General features: G+C 47.4%; 1 protein-coding gene across 12 annotated transcripts in view; it reads right to left on the bottom strand.

Annotated features, from left to right (window-relative positions):
• EXOC7 (exocyst complex component 7) overlaps nucleotides 1-18,847 on the bottom strand; it is a 37,816-nt gene extending 18,969 nt beyond the window's left edge. For 4 of the 12 annotated variants that reach the window (XM_075845843.1, XM_075845846.1, XM_075845848.1 and 1 more), the window contains exons 1-7: nucleotides 18,675-18,845; nucleotides 12,958-13,023; nucleotides 11,711-11,895; nucleotides 10,665-10,770; nucleotides 9,793-10,015; nucleotides 2,882-3,049; nucleotides 120-212 (exon numbers count right to left, since the gene is read on the bottom strand). In XM_075845843.1, the coding sequence (XP_075701958.1) occupies nucleotides 120-212; nucleotides 2,882-3,049; nucleotides 9,793-10,015; nucleotides 10,665-10,770; nucleotides 11,711-11,895; nucleotides 12,958-13,023; nucleotides 18,675-18,734 (901 nt within the window). In that variant the 5' untranslated portion in view covers nucleotides 18,735-18,845. Of the gene's footprint in view, nucleotides 1-119; nucleotides 213-2,111; nucleotides 2,124-2,881; nucleotides 3,050-9,792; nucleotides 10,016-10,664; nucleotides 10,771-11,710; nucleotides 11,896-12,957; nucleotides 13,024-18,674 lie in introns of all 12 variants that reach the window. The other 8 variants (XM_075845844.1, XM_075845847.1, XM_075845851.1 and 5 more) reach the window with 5 other exon arrangements.
• Between the last annotated feature and the right edge of the window lie 3,986 nt (nucleotides 18,848-22,833).

Raw genomic sequence — 22,833 nt, 5'->3', positions numbered from 1 at the left:
GTATCAGATGCATTGTGGACGGAGGCAGTTCTGGTTCCTGCCCTCAGCTCCAGGTGATGTTAGATTCAAGCCAAAAATAATATGGTAGATTCCAATCTACAAAAAATATGTGCATTTACCTTCAAGGGCGCAGAGGCTGGAGCCTCCCTTTTTCCCATCAAGCCCGTGCTGTGAGTACTGTTTGAGAAGATTCTGAGCTTTTCGGATAGTGCCTGTCACCAAGAGGAGAGCGGAAAGAAAAGAAGAGCAACAAGGGAGGAAAAAAAATCTTGGAGAATGAGCAGGAAGATATCCAAACACCAAAACACAGATGAAAGACCACCCAGGGGAGATTAGAAAAGAACATTTGCGATGTGATAAAAAGATAAATTTATTATAGCGTTAGAAGAACATTTCACAGCCGTCACCACACCCCACAGCATGCCGTTAAATCTACCAACAAGAACATTAGGACAGCAGACTCAGACGAAAAAGAGGACAAAGTGTATTTAACAGTTTACATAGAGATATATTATACATAAAAAGTTGCTAAGTGCTATCGGAAACAGTCAGCAAACTTGTCGTCATACACATCCTCAAAGTAGTTGTCTAACAGTCACCCATGTACTATACAGATGGTCATACACATGAATGGCCACCCCATAATACATTTCCTGGCTGGTTGCATCATCCCTCAGTGATAACAGATGATGGCTGGGCAGCTTCCATTGGTAAGAGGTGTTGTCTTCCGGAGACAACCTCTTTAGAAGCTTAGCTGAGCTCCTATAATGCAGTTGGACAACCAGTTTTTCCTACATCAGATTACTGTATAGAGGCTGGTGTAAAGATCACCCTTCCCAAAATACAAAATGACTAGAGCAAGTTCTGTAAAGACACTGAACCACAAAGACATTGTAGATTGAGAGATTTCACCTCTGAAGCTCCCAAAATAGTAAATGCAGCTCTGATCTACAATACGGACCGTAACTGCAGACATGGAATAAATAATGCAATGTAATTAAAAAGATATGCACCATTTTATGCAGCTTTATCCCGTATGTAAACTGTAAAATATTGTTCAAAGGCGAACATATACTTCATAATAATTTAAATGTAACAGCGGTACGTCAATGTGAACAAAGCCAAACATATAACAGCAAGACTGTATCACATTTTATCATCCGATTGTTGTCCTAATCCAGCAAACGGGACAATTTTACAGCCACAAATCTTAGCCTATATTATATAATGCAATGCTACTGGGAGGCAACAATTCTGCCCTTTCAAAACTAGGCTCAGGGTGAGAACAACCATTTTTCGAAAAAAAAAATAAATCATGGTTACAAATCTCGTCCAGTTAACATCACTGAAGCCAAGTGAAGCTGTACTTTAGGGCCAGTATTAGGGGGCTGCATAAGAAGCAATACACAATGCTCTATGGTTGAGCTGCCACCAATCAGACATAGCAAACGTGTTACTGAATTCAGAGCGCAGCTTCCAATATTTTGGCTTGATGACTTTTTATGGTCAACGATGTTGTTATTTCCTTAGGTTGTCCATTAATTGGGCGATGGATGGCTGGATTTAAAGAGCTGTAGAATATGCAATGTTTGCTGCGGTCTTGCTGCAGATTAACAGCACATAGAATACACACAGAGTTTATTAGATTTCCAGTAGATCCCCCACCAAATCATCATGTATGGAAAAGAAAAGGTAGAAAAAGCAAAATGCTTGTCTCCCACCCACTACCCCGGACACACGGAGTGGCCTTTACTCTGTGGCGGCTGCAGGCTGACAAAACAAGATGTAACATTTATACTTATTAAACACAATGACATTACATGTGAGACATTGCAATTACGTAACAAGAGTATTGTTAGGGGACAACGTGACAGTCAGAATAGGATAGGCGTTTTACCTTTTCATCCAGTGTTAGCTGGAAGCCATATGTGGCTATACGGCGACATACGGTATATGCAACAGCAACGCTCAGATTATTTCGACAAAGAAGCAGAGTTAAATGTCTCTAGCATGTTGAAAGACTGCAAACACCTTCACGCATGTGTGATGCAGATTTCTGGTTGATGATGACATTGCACACTGAAGAAAACAGCTTTTTTTTTTTTTTTAACCTGGTATGAAGACTGCTCGTCATCAGGACATACAAGAGAGGAAATAACCCAGTTGTTATACCCCCGGAGGAAAATATTTCTTATTTATGGGGAGCTTGTACTTGATGGATTTCAGGAAACAAAACTACAAGCTCCATACCAGATCTGCAGGCCAGTAATTTAAAGGAGCATTCCTACCTTGAAACGGTGAAGGTCCCAGAAACGGGATCTTCGCCTATGGGAGAACAGAAATACAACGGTCCGCATTCCCTGATTCGCAGCGGCCATCAGCACCCAATTTTTCTATTGCAATCCCATTTAGGTCAATGGAAGTTACAGAAGTTAATTTCAATGGGAAAAGCGGCCACTGATGACTGCTTTAAATCGGCGAACAGAGGTTGCGGGACCCACATGTATAAGGCATTTATAGCATATCCTGTGGGTATGCCATAAATTCCAAAATTGGAAATATCCCTTTAACTAAGTTTTCTATAATAAGTAGGATCATATATCGCATTGATGTAATGATGAAATCCAACCCACCTTAAATTTAGTGTGAACTTACACAAGTGGGCAAAGAAATACCAGCAAGCAAAGGGCACATAATTGAATCAGGAATAATTATATGCTATTCTTTTAATTACAGCGTGTCAGCTAAACAGACATGAGATATATTTTGGCTAAACTTGCCGATTTCGGCGGGACCGGCCGACCGAATGTTGTTGGTGGCAACCCGACGGCAGATGTTTTTTTTGCCGAACCGAGCGTGCATTGTATATTTCCTGTCTGACCTGGTCTCTTGGCTTGCTTCTTAGTTGGGGTATCCTTCCTCTTGTTTTGCACAGCAGGAGAATAAGGAACTCCAGAGGATGAGCTGTTCTTTCGGAAATGCTCTTTGAGACCTTTAATAGATCGATCCAGTTGACTGGAGCGAATCTGGCAATATACATTCATAAAGTCTAGAAGAAGAATGAAAATATAAAAAGGATAAAAATTGAAATAAAGAAAATATAACAGCAAGTGTATAAGGATTATTAAAGTCCAATAAAAAAATTTTATATGCGACTGTAGTTTTTGCCGATAACAGGATTTTTTTTTTTAATACTCACCATCAAAACCTTTTCTTGTCCAGTTCACTGGGAGACACAGACAATGAGTATATGCGGTTGCTATTGGGGCGGGGGGACTTGACAATAAGAAATAAAAAAAAGTGACTCCTCCTACAGGTTAATAACCAATATATAAAGAATAGTCCAACATGTTTAATACAGTATCTTTATTTAATCAAGACCCCTGTGGGGTCCTGTGGTGGTGGAGCATTTATTTATGGTTCACCGCTATACGCATGGTGTTATTTTGGTGACTATAGTTGTATCTGGCTTTTATACTCCACTTGGGCTGTGTATGTGATTAAATAGTCATTTATTTCGATCTTCAGGCTAGGTAAATTGTGCACTTGTACCAGTTCTACCTGCTTATTTATTAGCATAGATACTAATAATATTTTCTTGTATACTACAGATCTGTGAGCATGTACATTTGGATATCTTGACTACCACCTCAGTTTGATTTTTGCCTTTTAATATTTTAATTGAGACAGTTTGTTGTCCGTTATTGTTATTTCTTGTTTAAATAAAGATACCGTATTAACCCCTTAAGGACACGGCCAATTTTGGCCTTGAGGACAGAACAATTTTTTTTGGGATTTCACTCTTTGCATCCCGACGCTCATAACTTTTTTTTTTGTACGATGTAGTTGTGTGAGACTTATACATTTGTTGTACTGGTTGTTACGGTCGTGGCGATACCAAATATGTCTATTATTTCATTTTTTGGGACTTATATCTTAAAAAGTTTATTTATTGCAAAAAATGTGTATTTATGTGTATTTTTTTTTATTTAACATTAATTTTATTAAAATTAACTTTTTTTTTTTTATTAATCCCATAGAGGGATTTTTTCATTTTGATTTTTTTTAACCGTAATGTACTGGCATATACAGTGAAGGAAATAAGTATTTGATCCCTTGCTGATTTTGTAAGTTTGCCCACTGTCAAAGACATGAACAGTCTAGAATTTTTAGGCTAGGTTAATTTTACCAGTGAGAGATAGATTATATAAAAAAAAAAGGAAAAAAGAAAATCACATTGTCAAAATTATATATATTTATTTGCATTGTGCACAGAGAAATAAGTATTTGATCCCTTTGGCAAACAAGACTTAATACTTGGTGGCAAAACCCTTGCTGGCAAGCACAGCAGTCAGACGTTTTTTGTAGTTGATGATGAGGTTTGCACACATGTTAGATGGAATTTTGGCCCACTCCTCTTTGCAGATCATCTGTAAATCATTAAGATTTCGAGGCTGTCGCTTGTCAACTCGGATCTTCAGCTCCCTCCATAAGTTTTCGATGGGTTGAAGGTCTGGAGACTGGCTAGGCCACTCCATGACCTTAATGTGCTTCTTTTTGAGCCACTCCTTTGTTGCCTTGGCTGTATGTTTCGGGTCATTGTCGTGCTAGAAGACCCAGCCACGAGCCATTTTTAATGTCCTGGTGGAGGGAAGGAGGTTGTCACTCAGGATTTGACGGTACATGGCTCCATCCATTCTCCCATTGATGTGGTGAAGTAGTCCTGTGCCCTTAGCAGAGAAACACCCTCAAAACATAATGTTTCCACCTCCATGCTTGACAGTGGGGACGGTGTTCTTTGGGTCATAGGCAGCATTTCTCTTCCTCCAAACACGGCGAGTTGAGTTAATGCCAAAGAGCTCAATTTTAGTCTCATCTGACCACAGCACCTTCTCCCAATCACTCTCAGAATCATCCAGATGTTCATTTGCAAACTTCAGACGGGCCTGTACATGTGCCTTCTTGAGCAGGGGGACCTTGCGGGCACTGCAGGATTTTAATCCATTACGGCGTAATGTGTTACCAATGGTTTTCTTGGTGACTGTGGTCCCAGCTGCCTTGAGATCATTAACAAGTTCCCCCCGTGTAGTTTTCGGCTGAGCTCTCACCTTCCTCAGGATCAAGGATACCCCACGAGGTGAGATTTTGCATGGACCCCCAGATCGATGTCGATTGACAGTCATTTTGTATGTCTTCCATTTTCTTACTATTGCACCAACAGTTGTCTCCTTCTCACCCAGCGTCTTACTTATGGTTTTGTAGCCCATTCCAGCCTTGTGCAGGTCTATGATCTTGTCCCTGACATCCTTAGAAAGCCCAGGTCTTGCCCATGTTGTAGAGGTTAGAGTCAGACTGATTAATTGAGTCTGTGGACAGGAGTCTTTTATACAGGTGACCATGTAAGACAGCTGTCTTTAATGCAGGCACCAAGTTGATTTGGAGCGTGTAACTGGTCTGGAGGAGGCTGAACTCTTAATGGTTGGTAGGGGATCAAATACTTATTTCTCTGTGCACAATGCAAATAAATATATATAATTTTGACTATGTGATTTTCTGTTTTTCTTTTTATATAATCTATCTCTCACTGGTAAAATTAACCTAGCCTAAAAATTCTAGACTGTTCATGTCTTTGACAGTGGGCAAACTTACAAAATCAGTAAGGGATCAAATACTTATTTCCTTCACTGTATCTATATGCCAGTACATTAGCCTGTGTACAGATAGTACACAGGCAGTTGTTAGGGCATACCTCAGCATGCCCTAACAACAGGAAATATGGTCAGACAGTCCTGGGGTCCTTCAATGGACCCTGGGCTGTCTGGCCATAGAAGTTATAGGCTTTGATCGCATCACAGAAAATCAAAGGGCAGTCCCCCCTCCTCTTATTTACTTTGAATGCCGCGATAAGCTTTGATCGTGGCATTCAATGGGGTAACGGTGGAAAGAAGAGGTTCCTCTTCTCACCAACGTTAGAGCGGTGCTGCGGCCGTGTACTACAACCATTACCCTCATCCTGATCGCGCGCAGACACGTCTGTCACACAGGACGAGAATGCTCGTCTTAATGTGAAGTACCTGCCGCTCAGGACGAGCACTCTCGCCCTGTGTCGGCAAGTAGTTAAACAGGTTGGACTATTATGATTTATATATGGTATACATTGATTGGTTATCTTCTTGGTATTATTATACCATATGATATACTTTAAATGGGGCTTGCTTTGGTCTTGCTTTGGTTATCCTCCTACAGGTTATACCCTGCCCACAGACACAGACGTTTAGTTTGTCCGCAAGCAGTAGGAAATGCAGATACAAGGTAAGAAAAGTTATGCCAAACAATAGAGGAGAATCCCTAAAACTGACAACCAAGAACAAAAAACCTTGAAAAATACAGAAGATGGGCGCTGTGTCCTCCAATGATCTGGATGAGAAAATAATTTTACAGGGAGTACTCAAAAAAAATCCTGTTTCCTTGTTCGTTAATTTGGGGGACATATACCATGGACGCCCTAGAGCAGTTCCTAGGGGCGTGTACAGAACACAGGACATGGTCAGCTATTTCACGGACGCCAGCAATACCTTGCGAGCCCGGGAAGTGCCTGCAGAGGCAAATGTGTGCACCTAGTAGAACCTGCCAAAAGCGTGCCACGAAGATTACGTAGCCGCCTTGCACAACTTAAGGGCAGAGGCCTGATGGCGCACAGCCCAGAAAGCTCCAACCGCTCTGGTAGTTTGGGCCATGACCCAAAAAGGGAGAGCCTTGCCACCGAACCCGATAAGCCTCACAAACAGCCAATCAAATGCAGCAAGCGATAGTAGTCTCAGAAGGCACCAAACTCCACCTGGGACCCTCCGGGAGCATGAACAGCGAATTTGTAACCCGGACCCCGCAGCGATCAGCTGTACCAGCTGCCTCCGGGCACCGGATGTCTGTGCTGGAAGCAGATGGCTCTGATCACAGTATAGCGGCTGTCCTGCAACACTGCAGCTCTGCTGCTATTCAAGTGTAAAGGAGCAAAACTGCAGTACTGCAGCACGCCCGCTATGCTGTGTACAGAGCCAACTGCTTCCGACACCGGCCACTGCATATCATCCGGTGCCAGGAGGCAGCCGGAACAGCTGATCGGTACTGGGTCCGGGTGTCGGACCCCCTCCGATCATATAGTAGGCCATGATGGGGTTTGTGCGCCCATTCAGTGATCGCTCTGCTAACCCAGGCAGAGGCAAAAATTGGGTGAAGGGCGTAGCCAGCGGCCTCAAAAGTGGTTTTAGAAAAGTCCACAGGGTCCAGGAGGATATTTGAAGGAGTTCGCCATAGGCAAAGTAGTAGCTTTGGCTAGATGAGAAACAGAATTCCCTTCCTAAAAAGGATAGAAGACATCCAGACGGGTAGAGTGAGAAAACTTCTTGTCTGGATGTTTCCATTTCTTAAAAACTATTAAGTGCCGAATGGGCTGGAAAGACTGCTTGGGAACATTGAGGCAGTTGGAGGGGAAGGCGCTGAATCGGTGACGTGTAAGGAGTCACGGACAGCTCTAGTAAGCACCTCCACCAAAGTCCGGAGAGGGGTAGAACCCTTGCCAACTGAGTGCGAGTCAGAATCCGAAAAAGAGAAGAGGTACCAGACCTATCCTCCAGTGGGGGAGGTGAGGTAAAAGATGCCAGTGAAAGGAAAGGCAGGCGAACGGACCTGGTCTGCCACGAGAAGAAGACATGGACGTAGAGTCTGTGGGATGATGAACCGAACAAGAGTCCAGGGGAGGGCGAGTAATATGGAGAGATTTTCGCTAGGTTGTCAACAGTTCTGAAAAAGGAACGAGTACATTGCGGATCCAGACTCACCATACCAGGCATGAGCAATATTGATGGTGGCAGGGGTGCAGAAGCCAAATGCGTTTGGCCAAGAGGGTCAAACATGGCATTAGAGGGCGTTACTAAACCACACACTGTACTAGTGGGAGTAAAGAAACCTATAGTACCACTCAGGACTGCACAGAAATAAGATAGTCCTCTTTAGGGAGTAATGGCTGACTTCACCTAGTTCTGTTAGGCTAAGAACACACTCCTACAGGGACTAAGCTCAGTGACTGAGGCTAGAGTACCTGTAAAGGAAGGAGAAAAAGGCCAAAGGCCAGTTCTACCCGGTTTCAGAGTGTCTGATGTCCCTCCTGAGGCAAAGATGCAGCAGCACAGGTCCTGTGTCCCCAGCCGCGTCCGTCCAAATGCAGGAGAAACAGAGATCACACATAGGCTCTGCCCCTGAAGTACCACGATTAGCCACTGGCGGTCATTTGAGGAGGCTGGCCAATCAGAGAAGGTTTAGTCCCCATGAGGGGATAGTGAAAAAAGCACGCTGGAGCGCGATGGGTAGAGATGGGGATGGAAGAGATGGAGACCCGCCCCCCTGCTTCTATAGTGAAAAATGGCGCCACCAAAAAGTTAAAAGAATGGCGCCGCCATTAGCCAGTTGAAAATGGCACCCAGCAGCAAAAATGCGACATAGAGCCCCCAAAAGAAGTGTGCTACCAGCAGACCTACACTACAAAGAAGCAGTGGCTTGGGGGAGGAGGGGTTAACACTTACCATCCAGCTCAGCGCTTTCCTTCCTCCATCTCCCAGATAAGTGACCAGCAGGAGCACCCTCTCAGCGTCACACCCTTTACTAAGGGGACACTGGTGGGAGAAGTGTAAGAGGTGTTCCTTAGACAGGTGGGTGATGCTTTTGTCCCACTTGTCTTCATAGGCCGGTTGGACAATGGTACATTTTCAATATGAGACCGTGTGCCCGCCAAGGAGCGGACAACAGGTAGACTACGTCAAACTTGTGTCCCATCTTTCTTACTGAAAAAAATAAAGCTGGAAGTACAAAATTTGATAGAGACTCTGCTGCATTAGTGTCTGCCTCCTATGGACACTAAGCTAAGACTGAAGTGCCTGCGGGCAGGGTACATCCTGTAGGAGGAGGAGTCACTTATTTCTTAGTGTCAAGCCTCCTAGTGGCCATAGCATATACCCACAGTCTGTGTCCCCCCAATGTAACGAGCAGTGCCACAAAATACCCAAGTAAATACAACCATACAGTGCTTAAATAATACCAGCATATAGTGACCAAATAACAACTCCATACATGAAGTAATCTAATAACAGTTCTATACAATTGCCCCTCTGCTCTACGGGAGGTTTCTGTCCTCGCTGAGCTCGCCTGATACCTGGGATGATATGTGCTCTCTTATGGTCACATTACTACTTATTCTACTTGCAGGGATCCAGCTTGAAAAAGTATGCAGAATACTGTATGGTCACCTGAAGCTTCTGACCACCATATGTAAACATTGTATAGCAGGGGCGGATGATGTACTATGTGCGACCACACAAGTTGCACCCCCACTAAAGGCTACCCCGGATATTGTCACGGATCCTGTAAAAACGGGAGCCATGAAACAATTATGAACACAGCCCATGGGCCTGATCACATCAGCGCTGGCTTCCGTTCAACGTTTCCGTCTGAGGAACAGATAAACGGAAAGCCAAACGGAAACTATCGTTTCGGATTGTACTACCATTGATTTAAATGGTATATTTTCTCTTTCAGTCGGTATCCGTTTGCTTCCATTCCGCTAGGATTCCGTTTTTAATCGACTAGGCTTTGGTTTCCGTGAAAAAAACCTAGTGCCCTTAAAATGTGAAATTAAATGATAAAGTTATATAGATCAGCAAATCTCATTGGACAAAGTAGTGGATTCAAAATAGAAATCAAACATGTCATGGTTTACCAGAATTACAATGGTTCTCTCACCTTGGTTCCTCCCATACTCCAGCAACCACTGAGAGATGCATATAATATCCTGCAGGATTCCCTCTGGAAGGTGCTCCAGCACTCCTTCTTCCTGGCCCTCTATCTCTTCATCTGTACCAATCAGGTCCAAGATAAGAATAGGAGGAACCGGCTTGCTATGTCTCTGAAGGAGGTTCCGGAACTCTGCGTCCAGGGATTCCTTACCTCTTTCAAAAAGTGATTTCTGCAAAGGTTAGCAAATATAACCTATTCAGCCTATAGAGGAATCAGGCTCACCTGTTACTACAACAGTGGGAAAAGTGAACTGCTCTATTCTTCCACTTCCCTCTAGCTTAAAGGGGTTCTCTCATCAAAGACAACCCCTTTAATATGAGGGAAATCTGCTTTGTGACCAGCTTCTGAGGCCCCCTGCAAATAGTCAATTTTGCCTGGGTAAGTTGCCACCGGCTACTCATTCAACTGAATGGCTGTCCACTTTGCCCAACTCCTCAGAAAACCTGAAACTCCGATGTGTCTGCAGTTAGCTCCAATATCTCACTCCCCCATGTGAAATGTCCAGGAAGCTGAGATATAGGAGCTGTTTGGTGGAGTCTAAATACCAATACCGTAGAGCTGCACCAGCTGTCCCTCCACCTTCACCCAACGAACAGAATAGCGGCTCAGGAAGGTCATTTTATTTTTATCTCCTTGACTTTACAGAGCAGCTATTTTGTTAGCGAGGTTAAAGAAATGAAGCGATGACCGCAGCGCTGCCTCCATGACACATGCGAAAAAGATGAAGAAAGAAAGGGCGCAAAGTCGCTGGATTTTAACGGACTAGGACAAATCTTTTGGCATCCTGCCCTCTGTGGGGGTTGTAATAGGGAACATACCACTCTGTTTAACTCTGGGCTGTCTGGATTGTTGTCTTGGAAATATTCTACTGCCTTCTGAATTTTGGCAATACAGCTGAGGTATTCCTCCAGTCGTCCCGATGGTCTAGAAAAAAAAATAAAAATAAAATAAATCATAAACAAAAATTCATAAACTCAGATAAACAAATGAATTGAATAAGGCCCCATGCACATGACAGCAAAAAACCTCTGTTTTTGCGGTCCGCAAAAACTGAGCCATTCACTTTCATTGAACTCCGACACCTTTCCGTAGCACTACGGAAGGGTGTCAGTGCCGTGGAAATGTTCCGGGAATTATGGAACATGTCCGTTCTTTCGCATTTTGCGGGCCGTGCTCCCATACTTTGTATGGGAGCACGGCCCGAAAATGCGGCTGTCAGTCAGCGGCCGGCCGTGCCCGCAATCGCGGGCCGTGATTGCGGGCACGTTCGTGTGCATGGGGCCTAAGCAATGCTGGTGTATGTGAAGATGGTTTTCATGTCAGGTGTCTGTTTTCTACACCCCCCACCCCAATGCAATGTTTCAGGTTACCTCGGGCCTCATGCACACGACCGTATCCGCAAATACTGACCGTAAATACGGTTCCGTATTGCTTTATAGTCATCAGCAACGTACCCATTTCTGCTGAATGGTATCCGCAAATACGGTCCGTAATGCATCCGTATTACATCCGTATATACGGATCCGCAAAAAGAAGAAAAAAAAAAAGAGGCCTGGTTGATGGGAAATCCCATTTGTGTTGCTTAGCAACACTTCTGTATTTGCGGACGCACCTCCATAGCCATCCGCAATTTTGGCTTCCCCCATAGACTTCTATGGAGGAGTCCGTGCCGCAATTGCGGACATGCTCCATAATTCCCGGCACAGTTCTGTGGAACGGACACTCATCCGTAGCGATACGGAAAGGTGTCCGCGTTCAATTAAATTGAATGGGTCCGTTTTTGCAGACCGCAAAAACTGGGGTTTTTTACGGTCGTGTGCATGGGGCCTCAGAATATATAGCAGGAGCCGGGTCCACTTCTTACCCATCTTTGATAACCTTCTCGGTCTCCGTGGCCACATGATAATAACTAATCACATGATCTAGGCAGGATAGCGTGCTCTCCACGTTTTCCTGCAGTCGCTGTAGTGTCTCCGTTTGCTTGTGGACGGGGATGATGGAATTTTCCAATTTCATAAGCCGACTCTCGAAGGAAGAAAGGATGGTCACCTGCATGGGAGAAAAGCGGGGGAAGCTGCTGTGAAACCAGGGAGGCCTCACGTTCCAGAATGAGTCACAAATTCAATGTTCACACGCCTTATTTTCGGCCGTTTTTCGGGCCGTAAAACCGGAAGCAGAACGCCTCCAATCATCTGCCTATTGATTTAAATGGGAAAAACTGCGTTCTGTTCCGACGGCCCATTTTTTTTAACGCTTTTGAAAAACGGGCGCGTAAAAAAACGGCCGTGAAAAAGTGCATGTCACTTCTTGAGCCGTTTTTGGAGCGGTTTTTCATAGACTCTATACAAAAACAGCCGTTAAAAAAACGCAGCGAAAAACGCAACTTTGAATAAAAAACGTCTGAAAATCAGGAGCTGTTTTCCCTTGAAAACCGCTCCTTAACATGTTGGAGAATAGTTGTTTTTAATACATTAGGAGGAGGCGTTAAAACTGAGACTTTAGATGGAAGATGGCACCCCACCCTCAAATTATGACCACACCCACATAACAGTTAAAGTGCACCCCAATATCGATGCCAGAATGTCCCACAAACAGGCAGAGAGTTAGTGCCCCCATTAACAGTGACTTCCAAGTATTCTGCAGCTGTCTAGGGCACTGTAGAAACATTCCGCAGCGACGCCTACAAGCGTCCCGCGGCGCCGCCTACAAGCGTTCCGCGGCGCCACCTTACAAGCGTTCCGCGGCGCCACCTTACAAGCGTTCCGCGGCGACACCTTACAAGCGTTCCGCGGCGACACCTACAAGCGTTCCGCAGCGACACCTACAAGCGTTCCGCAGCGACACCTACAAGCGTTCCGCAGCGACACCTACAAGCGTTCCGCAGCGACACCTACAAGCGTTCCGCAGCGACACCTACAAGCGTTCCGCAGCGACACCTACAAGCGTTCCGCAGCGACACCTACAAGCGTTCCGCAGCGACACCTACAAGCGTTCCGCAGCGACACCTACAAGCGTTCCGCAGCGACACCTACAAACGTTCCGCAGCGACACCTATTTTATGGGTTTCAATGCTGGATGGCCATATTGGCCCTTGGATACAACACCACTCACCATATTGTTGGTCAGCTGGTCACTCTTATCCAGACTCTCTTTGATGAACGTCAGCATTTCTTCTTCCTGTAAGAGGAAGGTTAGTGGAAACGTTTAGCTATGCAGTGGTCTTGATTTTTCTCAGTATACATTTTGTTACATTAGAAATATTACTATTGGACACCATAAACCGGACCATAAATCACATCCAGAATAGTCTTTATATCCCAGTGAATGAGCTCTATTATATTATGAAGAATATTCAAGTATTTAACCATTGGATCATAACATGAGGCCTTATAGCATATGGCCCAGTAGCCCGGCGAAACGTAATGTATGAAATGATCTGCACTGGCAGATGTGATGATTTAGGGCCTGTTCACATTTGCAGTTTCCATTGCCAGAGGAGCAGAACAACGAAAACATCCGTTGCATGATCGGTACAATCGGCGCCCGATGGAACCCTTTGACATTTGCATGGGTTTCTTTCATTTTACTGGAAAATATAGCGCAGCATGCGGCACTATTGTTTTCGGCATTTTGGACCGGATCTGTGACGCATCTGCCAACGCTTATGTGAAGAGGCCCTTAAAGAGTTGGAACTAAAACATTGATGGCCTATTCTCCGTATTACCAGTCTCCTTGTCAACAGATGTTTCCCAAGGGTATTTTCACCCGCACTACAGGTTCATTGCATAAACGTACAGACTTCTGCAAGTTACTGCAAGTATTAACAGAAATGTCGGGAGAGCCACAGGTCCAAAACTCCAGCAGTTGAACATCATCAGGATCCCAACTGTCCTCCGCAAGAGCAGAAATGCCGAGCACACGTATCAATGAGCACCGCCAGCTACCAATGTGGGTGACACATCCAGATCTCCACAAGACTTGGTATCACTACCAGGCTGAAGCTGGCGTCGCAATGCCATGGGCCAAACATCTAGGACCACTGATTAGCCAACAGCAGGGACAGGTAAATAGATAGCATTAAAGTAAACAGCAGAAATTAAAGTTGGCACTAGGGCATACCTCACTTTGGATTAGGCTGGATTCACACGAGCATGTTTGATTCGTAAAGGACGGACGTATTTCAGCTGCAAGTCCCGGACCGAACACACTGCAGGGAGCCGGGCTCCTAGCATCATAGTTACGTACGACGCTAGGAGTCCCTGCATCGCTGCCGGACAACTGTCCCGTACTGTAATCATGTTTTCAGTACGACTTCTCATTTACCCCTTGAATGCTGTGGTCAGCTTTGATCGCAGCATTCAGGGGAATAGCGGCGGAGATGAGATTTCTCTGATCTCCACCGTTAGAGCGGGGCTGCAGCTGTGTAATAGAGCCCTTGCCCCGCTCCTGACAATAAGGCTATGTTCACACGGGGTATTTTGCCGAGTTTTTTGACGCGGAAACCGCGTCGCAAAACTCGGCAAAAACGGCCCGAGAACGCCTCCCATTGATTTCAATGGGAGGCGTCGGCATCTTTTTCCCGCGAGCAGTAAAACTGAATCGCGGGAAAAAGAAGCGACATGCCCTATCTTCGGGCACTTCCGCCTCTGACCTCCCATTGACTTCAATGGGAGGCAGAGAAAGCATATTTCGCGCTGTTTTATGCCCGCGGCGCTCAATGGCCGCGGGCGGAAAACGGCGCGAAAATCGCCGCGAAAATCGGCGTGCAGGGAGAGGAATATCTGCCTCAAAGTTCCAAACGGAATTTTGAGGCAGATATTCCTCCCCCTAAATACTCCGTGTGAACATAGCCTAAGAGTGCGCGCGCGATCAGCACGAGGTGATGCAGTCGGCGCTGCACTAATGAGGCACTGAAGACAGAAGACACTGCTCCCCGTAGATATTACCACACGCTGCTCCCCGTATATAATACCACACGCTGCTCCCCGTATATAATACCACACGCTGCTCCCCGTATATAACACCACACGCTGCTCCCCGTATATAACACCACACGCTGCTCCCCGTATATAACACCACACGCTGCTCCCCGTATATAACACCACACGCTGCTCTCTGTATATAACACCACACGCTGCTCCCCGTAGATATTACCACACGCTGCTCCCCGTATATAATACCACACGCTGCTCCCCGTATATAATACCACACGCTGCTCCCCGTATATAATACCACACGCTGCTCCCCGTATATAATACCACACGCTGCTCCCCGTATATAATACCACACGCTGCTCCCCGTATATAATACCACACGCTGCTCCCCGTATATAATACCACACGCTGCTCCCCGTATATAATACCACACGCTGCTCTCCGTATATAATACCACACGCTGCTCCCCGTATATAATACCACACGCTGCTCCCCGTATATATTACCACACGCTGCTCCCCGTATATAATACCACACGCTGCTCCCCATATATAATACCACACGCTGCTCTCCGTATATAATACCACACGCTGCTCTCCGTATATAATACCACACGCTGCTCCCCGTATATATTACCACACGCTGCTCTCCGTATATAATACCACACGCTGCTCTCCGTATATAATACCACACGCTGCTCCCCGTATATAATACCACACGCTGCTCCCCGTATGTAACACCACACGCTGCTCCCCGTATGTAACACCACACGCTGCTCCCCGTATGTAACACCACACGCTGCTCCCCGTATGTAACACCACACGCTGCTCCCCGTATGTAACACCACACGCTGCTCCACGTATGTAACACCACACGCTGCTCCCCGTAGATATTACCACACTCTGCTCCCCGTAGATATTACCACACTCTGCTCCCCGTATATAATACCACACGCTGCTCCCCGTATATATTACCACACGCTGCTCCCCGTATATAACACCACACGCTGCTCCCCGTATATAACACCACACGCTGCTCCCCGTATATAACACCACACGCTGCTCCCCGTATATAATACCACACGCTGCTCCCCGTATATAATACCACACGCTGCTCCCCGTATATAATACCACACGCTGCTCCCCGTATATAATACCACACGCTGCTCCCCGTATATAATACCACACGCTGCTCCCCGTATATAATACCACACGCTGCTCCCCGTATATAATACCACACGCTGCTCCCCGTATGTAATACCACACGCTGCTCCCCGTATGTAATACCACACGCTGCTCCCCGTATGTAACACCACACGCTGCTCCCCGTATGTAACACCACACGCTGCTCCCCGTATGTAACACCACACGCTGCTCCCCGTATGTAACACCACACGCTGCTCCCCGTATGTAACACCACACGCTGCTCCCCGTATGTAACACCACACGCTGCTCCCCGTATGTAACACCACACGCTGCTCCCCGTATGTAACACCACACGCTGCTCCCCGTAGATATTACCACACTCTGCTCCCCGTAGATATTACCACACTCTGCTCCCCGTAGATATTACCACACTCTGCTCCCCGTAGATATTACCACACTCTGCTCCCCGTAGATATTACCACACTCTGCTCCCCGTAGATATTACCACACTCTGCTCCCCGTAGATATTACCACACTCTGCTCCCCGTATATAATACCACACTCTGCTCCCCGTATATAATACCACACGCTGCTCCCCGTATATAATACCACACGCTGCTCCCCGTATATAATACCACACGCTGCTCCCCGTATGTAATACCACACGCTGCTCCCCGTATGTAACACCACACGCTGCTCCCCGTATGTAACACCACACGCTGCTCCCCGTATGTAACACCACACGCTGCTCCCCGTATGTAACACCACACGCTGCTCCCCGTATGTAACACCACACGCTGCTCCCCGTATGTAACACCACACGCTGCTCCCCGTATATAATACCACACGCTGCTCCCCGTATATATTACCACACGCTGCTCCCCGTATGTAACACCACACGCTGCTCCCCGTAGATATTACCACACGCTGCTCCCCGTAGATATTACCACACTCTGCTCCCCGTAGATATTACCACACTCTGCTCCCCGTATATAATACCACACGCTGCTCCCCGTATATATTACCACACACTGCTCCCCGTATATAAACAGTATCAAAGTTTCAATGCATCGTGCAACCCTAGACAGGACAACCCTTTAAAGCCATATGGCATATGTGCGCCAGGCAGGGTGGGGGTTGGGTGACCCCCGTTGTCGATATAGATACGGGTCCCAGAGCTGGGACCCACATCTATCAGACTTTTATGTCATATCTCTTGGATATGCCATAAATGTCTAAGTTCAGAATAACCATCTAAAGAGGCTGTCACCGGTTTATAAGTGCCCTATCTCTTACCTAGAAATAAGGGAGAAAAATTTGGATCTTTTCAGGGGCGCTGCTGCGTGGTAGACTCGATAGGAATGAAGTCCAAATATAATAGATAAGATATGTTTATTTCATTGAGTGGCTACGCGTTTCAACGCCGAACAAGCGTCTTCCTCAGGCCCTCTTGTCTCACCCTCTACCCACTGATCTGCACAAGGTGGCGCCGTGTGTTTTTTCTCTTTCTCTCTATCTCTTACCTAATCTAATAGGCGCTTTAATGTAGATTGCAGTATTTTTTTTACCAAGTTATGATAATTTTTAGTTTTATGCTAATTTGTCCTTAATACCCAACTGGGCGTTTCTTTACTTTTCACCAAGTGGGCGTTGTAAAGAGAAGTGTATGACGCTGACCAATCAGTGACCAATCAGCGTCATACACTTCTCTCCATTCATGACCAGCTTGTTTCACAGCACAGAGTGATCTCGTGAGATCACGCTGTGACGGGACTTCAGACCACAGGTTCTTCAACGTTACGACAGAAGAGTCAACAGACATCGCCTCCAGCCGTGTCAGGACGTTTATCCGAATCTGCAGCGGCTGGAGGCAATGTCCGTTCAGTCTTCCATGGCTCCGGTGCAGGACCTGTGGGAGGAAGTCCTGTCACAGGGTGACCTATGGAACAGGTTCTGAATCTGCAACGCATCAACCTATAGTGTGAAAATCTGCGGAATTCCCACGCAGAAAATCTGGACCAAAATTCTGCAACGTGTGCCAGAGGTCTAAAAGGGCTTTCCCACGAAAAACACTTATCTCCTATCGACAGGACAGGGGATAACGACAGGGGATTTCTGGGGGGCCCCACCGATCATAAGGACAGGGTTCTGTTTTCCCATCTGGATGGAGCAGCGATTGGGCAGGAGCGCTGCCACTCCATTCCAGTCCTTGTGTCTGAAGAGATATCCAGCTACAGCGCTCAGCTATCACCAAGTGTCCGGTAGAATTGAGGGGCACTTACCGGCACCCCTATTCTTACGAACAGTGAATAATGTATAATGATTGGCCCCCGACTCTTTTGTTTAGGCCCCTTGCACACCTCCATGTAGGATTTACGTTCAGTAAATACTGCAGAGACAACCGTGCTCGCAGTAATAAGTATAGGAGCACGGTCCGTAAATAGGATAAATAGGACACGTCCTATCCTTTGCGGCTCATTTCTACGGCCCGGACACACACATATATACGGGAAAGTGTCCGTGGCTGATGGAATTGAATGGGTGAGTATTTTATCCACGACTACGGATCCGTAATTGCGGATAAAAACAATGCAGGTGTGAATGGGCCTCCGTCTGAACCAAATAAAGGAGTGAGAAAGGCCGCACATGCGCATTATGCTCCCCTCAGCATATATGATGATGGGCACAGTGACGGGTATACAGTATATAACAGTATCATTATACATACAGCCATACGCCATATTACTACCTGCTTCAGCTTCTCCTCTATATCCCTCTTCCTGGAAACCGTGTCCTCGTTGGGAATCATAATGTAACTAGATGGATATCCGAAAATGAAATATCGCAGCGTCTCCGCCGCCCTTCCTGACACACAGGAATCACATACAAGGACCTTGATGACGTCACGATCACGTGACCATGACGGCAGCGTGTCATGTGACAGCTCGGCTTAGACGCTCCAGACGCGAGCGGGAGGTTCAAAAAAAGGAGAGAATTGCGGCGAATTGTTTGTAGGATGAAAGAAAGAGGTTCCGGCACGAAGCGCGGGCGGCGTGTAATGTACGGAGCCGTGTAGTATATGTGCTGCCTTCACATTGCTGTACATGTCCTGAACACGAGAGGGGCGATACGCAGTACATGTATGATGCGCAGAGGGCTGTGCGGTGCGTATAATTCATTGCCCTGATACTGCGCTGCAATACATTTCATATCATAGTTGCCAACATTTTATTTTTCCCCCAGGGACTCAGAGTGTGGCTTCTTTGGTCGGTGTGTATTATGGGGCGTGGTTTATCTAGTAGGTGTCGCTAATGGGCGTGGCTTTCCAGAATTTCTGCATACAAATAAACGAACAAAAATGTCTGCACTAGTGTGGCTGACAACTATCATGGTGGCCGGTATGTCTCTGGTTGTTTACAGGCAGGTGATGTCGCACTTTATCACTAAGTACTATGTGCTGACCACTACTGGTAGCATGAAAACCAGCAAAGATAGTGCCACACTACGTGCCCCCAGTAGATAGTGCCGCACTCTGCTCCCCGTAGATATTACCACACTCTGCTCCCCGTAGATATTACCACACTCTGCTCCCCGTAGATATTACCACACGCTGCTCCCCGTAGATAACACCACACGCTGCTCCCCGTAGATAACACCACACGCTGCTCCCCGTATATAATACCACACGCTGCTCCCCGTATATAACACCACACGCTGCTCCCCGTATGTAACACCACACGCTGCTCCCCGTATGTAATACCACACGCTGCTCCCCGTATATAACACCACACGCTGCTCCCCGTATGTAACACCACACGCTGCTCCCCGTATATAACACCACACGCTGCTCCCCGTATATAACACCACACGCTGCTCCCCGTATGTAACACCACACGCTGCTCCCCGTATGTAATACCACACGCTGCTCCCCGTAGATATTACCACACGCTGCTCCCCGTAGATATTACCACACGCTGCTCCCCGTATATAATACCACACGCTGCTCCCCGTAGATATTACCACACGCTGCTCCCCGTAGATAATACCACACGCTGCTCCCCGTATATAACACCGCACTCTGCTCCCCGTATATAACACCGCACTCTGCTCCCCGTATATAACACCGCACTCTGCTCCCCGTATATAACACCGCACTCTGCTCCCCGTATATAATACCACACGCTGCTCCCCGTAGATAACACCACACGCTGCTCCCCGTAGATAACACCACACGCTGCTCCCCGTAGATAACACCACACGCTGCTCCCCGTAGATAACACCACACGCTGCTCCCCGTAGATAACACCACACGCTGCTCCCCGTAGATAACACCACACGCTGCTCCCCGTAGATAACACCACACGCTGCTCCCCGTAGATAACACCACACGCTGCTCCCCGTAGATAACACCACACGCTGCTCCCCGTAGATAACACCACACGCTGCTCCCCGTAGATAACACCACACGCTGCTCCCCGTAGATAACACCACACGCTGCTCCCCGTAGATAACACCACACGCTGCTCCCCGTAGATAACACCACACGCTGCTCCCCGTAGATAACACCACACGCTGCTCCCCGTAGATAACACCACACGCTGCTCCCCGTAGATAACACCACACGCTGCTCCCCGTAGATAACACCACACGCTGCTCCCCGTAGATAACACCACACGCTGCTCCCCGTAGATAACACCACACGCTGCTCCCCTTAGATAACACCACACGCTGCTCCCCGTAGATAACACCACACGCTGCTCCCCGTAGATAACACCACACGCTGCTCCCCGTAGATAACACCACACGCTGCTCCCCGTAGATAACACCACACGCTGCTCCCCGTAGATAACACCACACGCTGCTCCCCGTAGATAACACCACACGCTGCTCCCCGTAGATAACACCACACGCTGCTCCCCGTAGATAACACCACACGCTGCTCCCCGTAGATAACACCACACGCTGCTCCCCGTAGATAACACCACACGCTGCTCCCCGTATATAACACCACACGCTGCTCCCCGTATGTAACACCACACGCTGCTCCCCGTATGTAACACCACACGCTGCTCCCCGTAGATATTACCACACGCTGCTCCCCGTATATAATACCACACGCTGCTCCCCGTATATAATACCACACGCTGCTCCCCGTATATAATACCACACGCTGCTCCCCGTAGATATTACCACACGCTGCTCCCCGTAGATATTACCACACGCTGCTCCCCGTAGATATTACCACACGCTGCTCCCCGTAGATATTACCACACGCTGCTCCCCGTAGATATTACCACACGCTGCTCCCCGTAGATATTACCACACGCTGCTCCCCGTAGATAATACCACACGCTGCTCCCCGTATATAATACCGCACTCTGCTCCCCGTATATAATACCGCACTCTGCTCCCCGTATATAACACCGCACTCTGCTCCCCGTATATAACACCACACGCTGCTCCCCGTAGATAACACCACACGCTGCTCCCCGTAGATAACACCACACGCTGCTCCCCGTATATATTACCACACGCTGCTCCCCGTATATATTACCACACGCTGCTCCCCGTATATAACACCACACGCGGCTCCCCGTATGTAACACCACACGCTGCTCCCCGTAGATATTACCACACGCTGCTCCCCGTATATAATACCACACGCTGCTCCCCGTATATAATACCACACGCTGCTCCCCGTATATAACACCACACGCTGCTCCCCGTATATAACACCACACGCTGCTCCCCGTATGTAACACCACACGCTGCTCCCCGTAGATAACACCACACGCTGCTCCCCGTAGATAACACCACACGCTGCTCCCCGTAGATAACACCACACGCTGCTCCCCGTAGATAACACCACACGCTGCTCCCCGTAGATAACACCACACGCTGCTCCCCGTAGATAACACCGCACGCTGCTCCCCGTAGATAACACCGCACGCTGCTCCCCGTAGATAACACCGCACGCTGCTCCCCGTATATAACACCGCACGCTGCTCCCCGTATATAACACCGCACGCTGCTCCCCGTATATAATACCGCACGCTGCTCCCCGTATATAATACCGCACGCTGCTCCCCGTATATAATACCGCACTCTGCTCCCCGTATATAACACCACACGCTGCTCCCCGTATATAACACCACACGCTGCTCCCCGTATATAACACCACACGCTGCTCCCCGTAGATAATACCACACGCTGCTCCCCGTATATAATACCACACGCTGCTCCCCGTATATAATACCGCACTCTGCTCCCCGTATATAACACCGCACTCTGCTCCCCGTATATAACACCACACGCTGCTCCCCGTAGATAACACCACACGCTGCTCCCCGTAGATAATACCACACGCTGCTCCCCGTAGATAATACCACACGCTGCTCCCCGTATATAATACCACACGCTGCTCCCCGTAGATATTACCACACGCTGCTCCCCGTAGATATTACCACACGCTGCTCCCCGTAGATATTACCACACGCTGCTCCCCGTAGATAATACCACACGCTGCTCCCCGTATATAACACCACACGCTGCTCCCCGTATATAACACCACACGCTGCTCCCCGTATATAACACCACACGCTGCTCCCCGTATATAACACCACACGCTGCTCCCCGTATGTAACACCACACGCTGCTCCCCGTATGTAATACCACACGCTGCTCCCCGTATATATTACCACACGCTGCTCCCCGTATATATTACCACACGCTGCTCCCCGTATATATTACCACACGCTGCTCCCCGTATATATTACCACACGCTGCTCCCCGTATATAATACCACACGCTGCTCCCCGTATATAATACCACACGCTGCTCCCCGTAGATATTACCACACGCTGCTCCCCGTAGATATTACCACACGCTGCTCCCCGTATATAACACCA

This window comes from Rhinoderma darwinii, chromosome 13 (assembly GCF_050947455.1).
Source record: "Rhinoderma darwinii isolate aRhiDar2 chromosome 13, aRhiDar2.hap1, whole genome shotgun sequence".
NCBI lineage: Eukaryota > Metazoa > Chordata > Amphibia > Anura > Rhinodermatidae > Rhinoderma > Rhinoderma darwinii.
The sequence above is the reverse complement of the archived record's forward strand: the minus strand, read 5'-3'. Positions and strand labels throughout refer to the sequence as shown.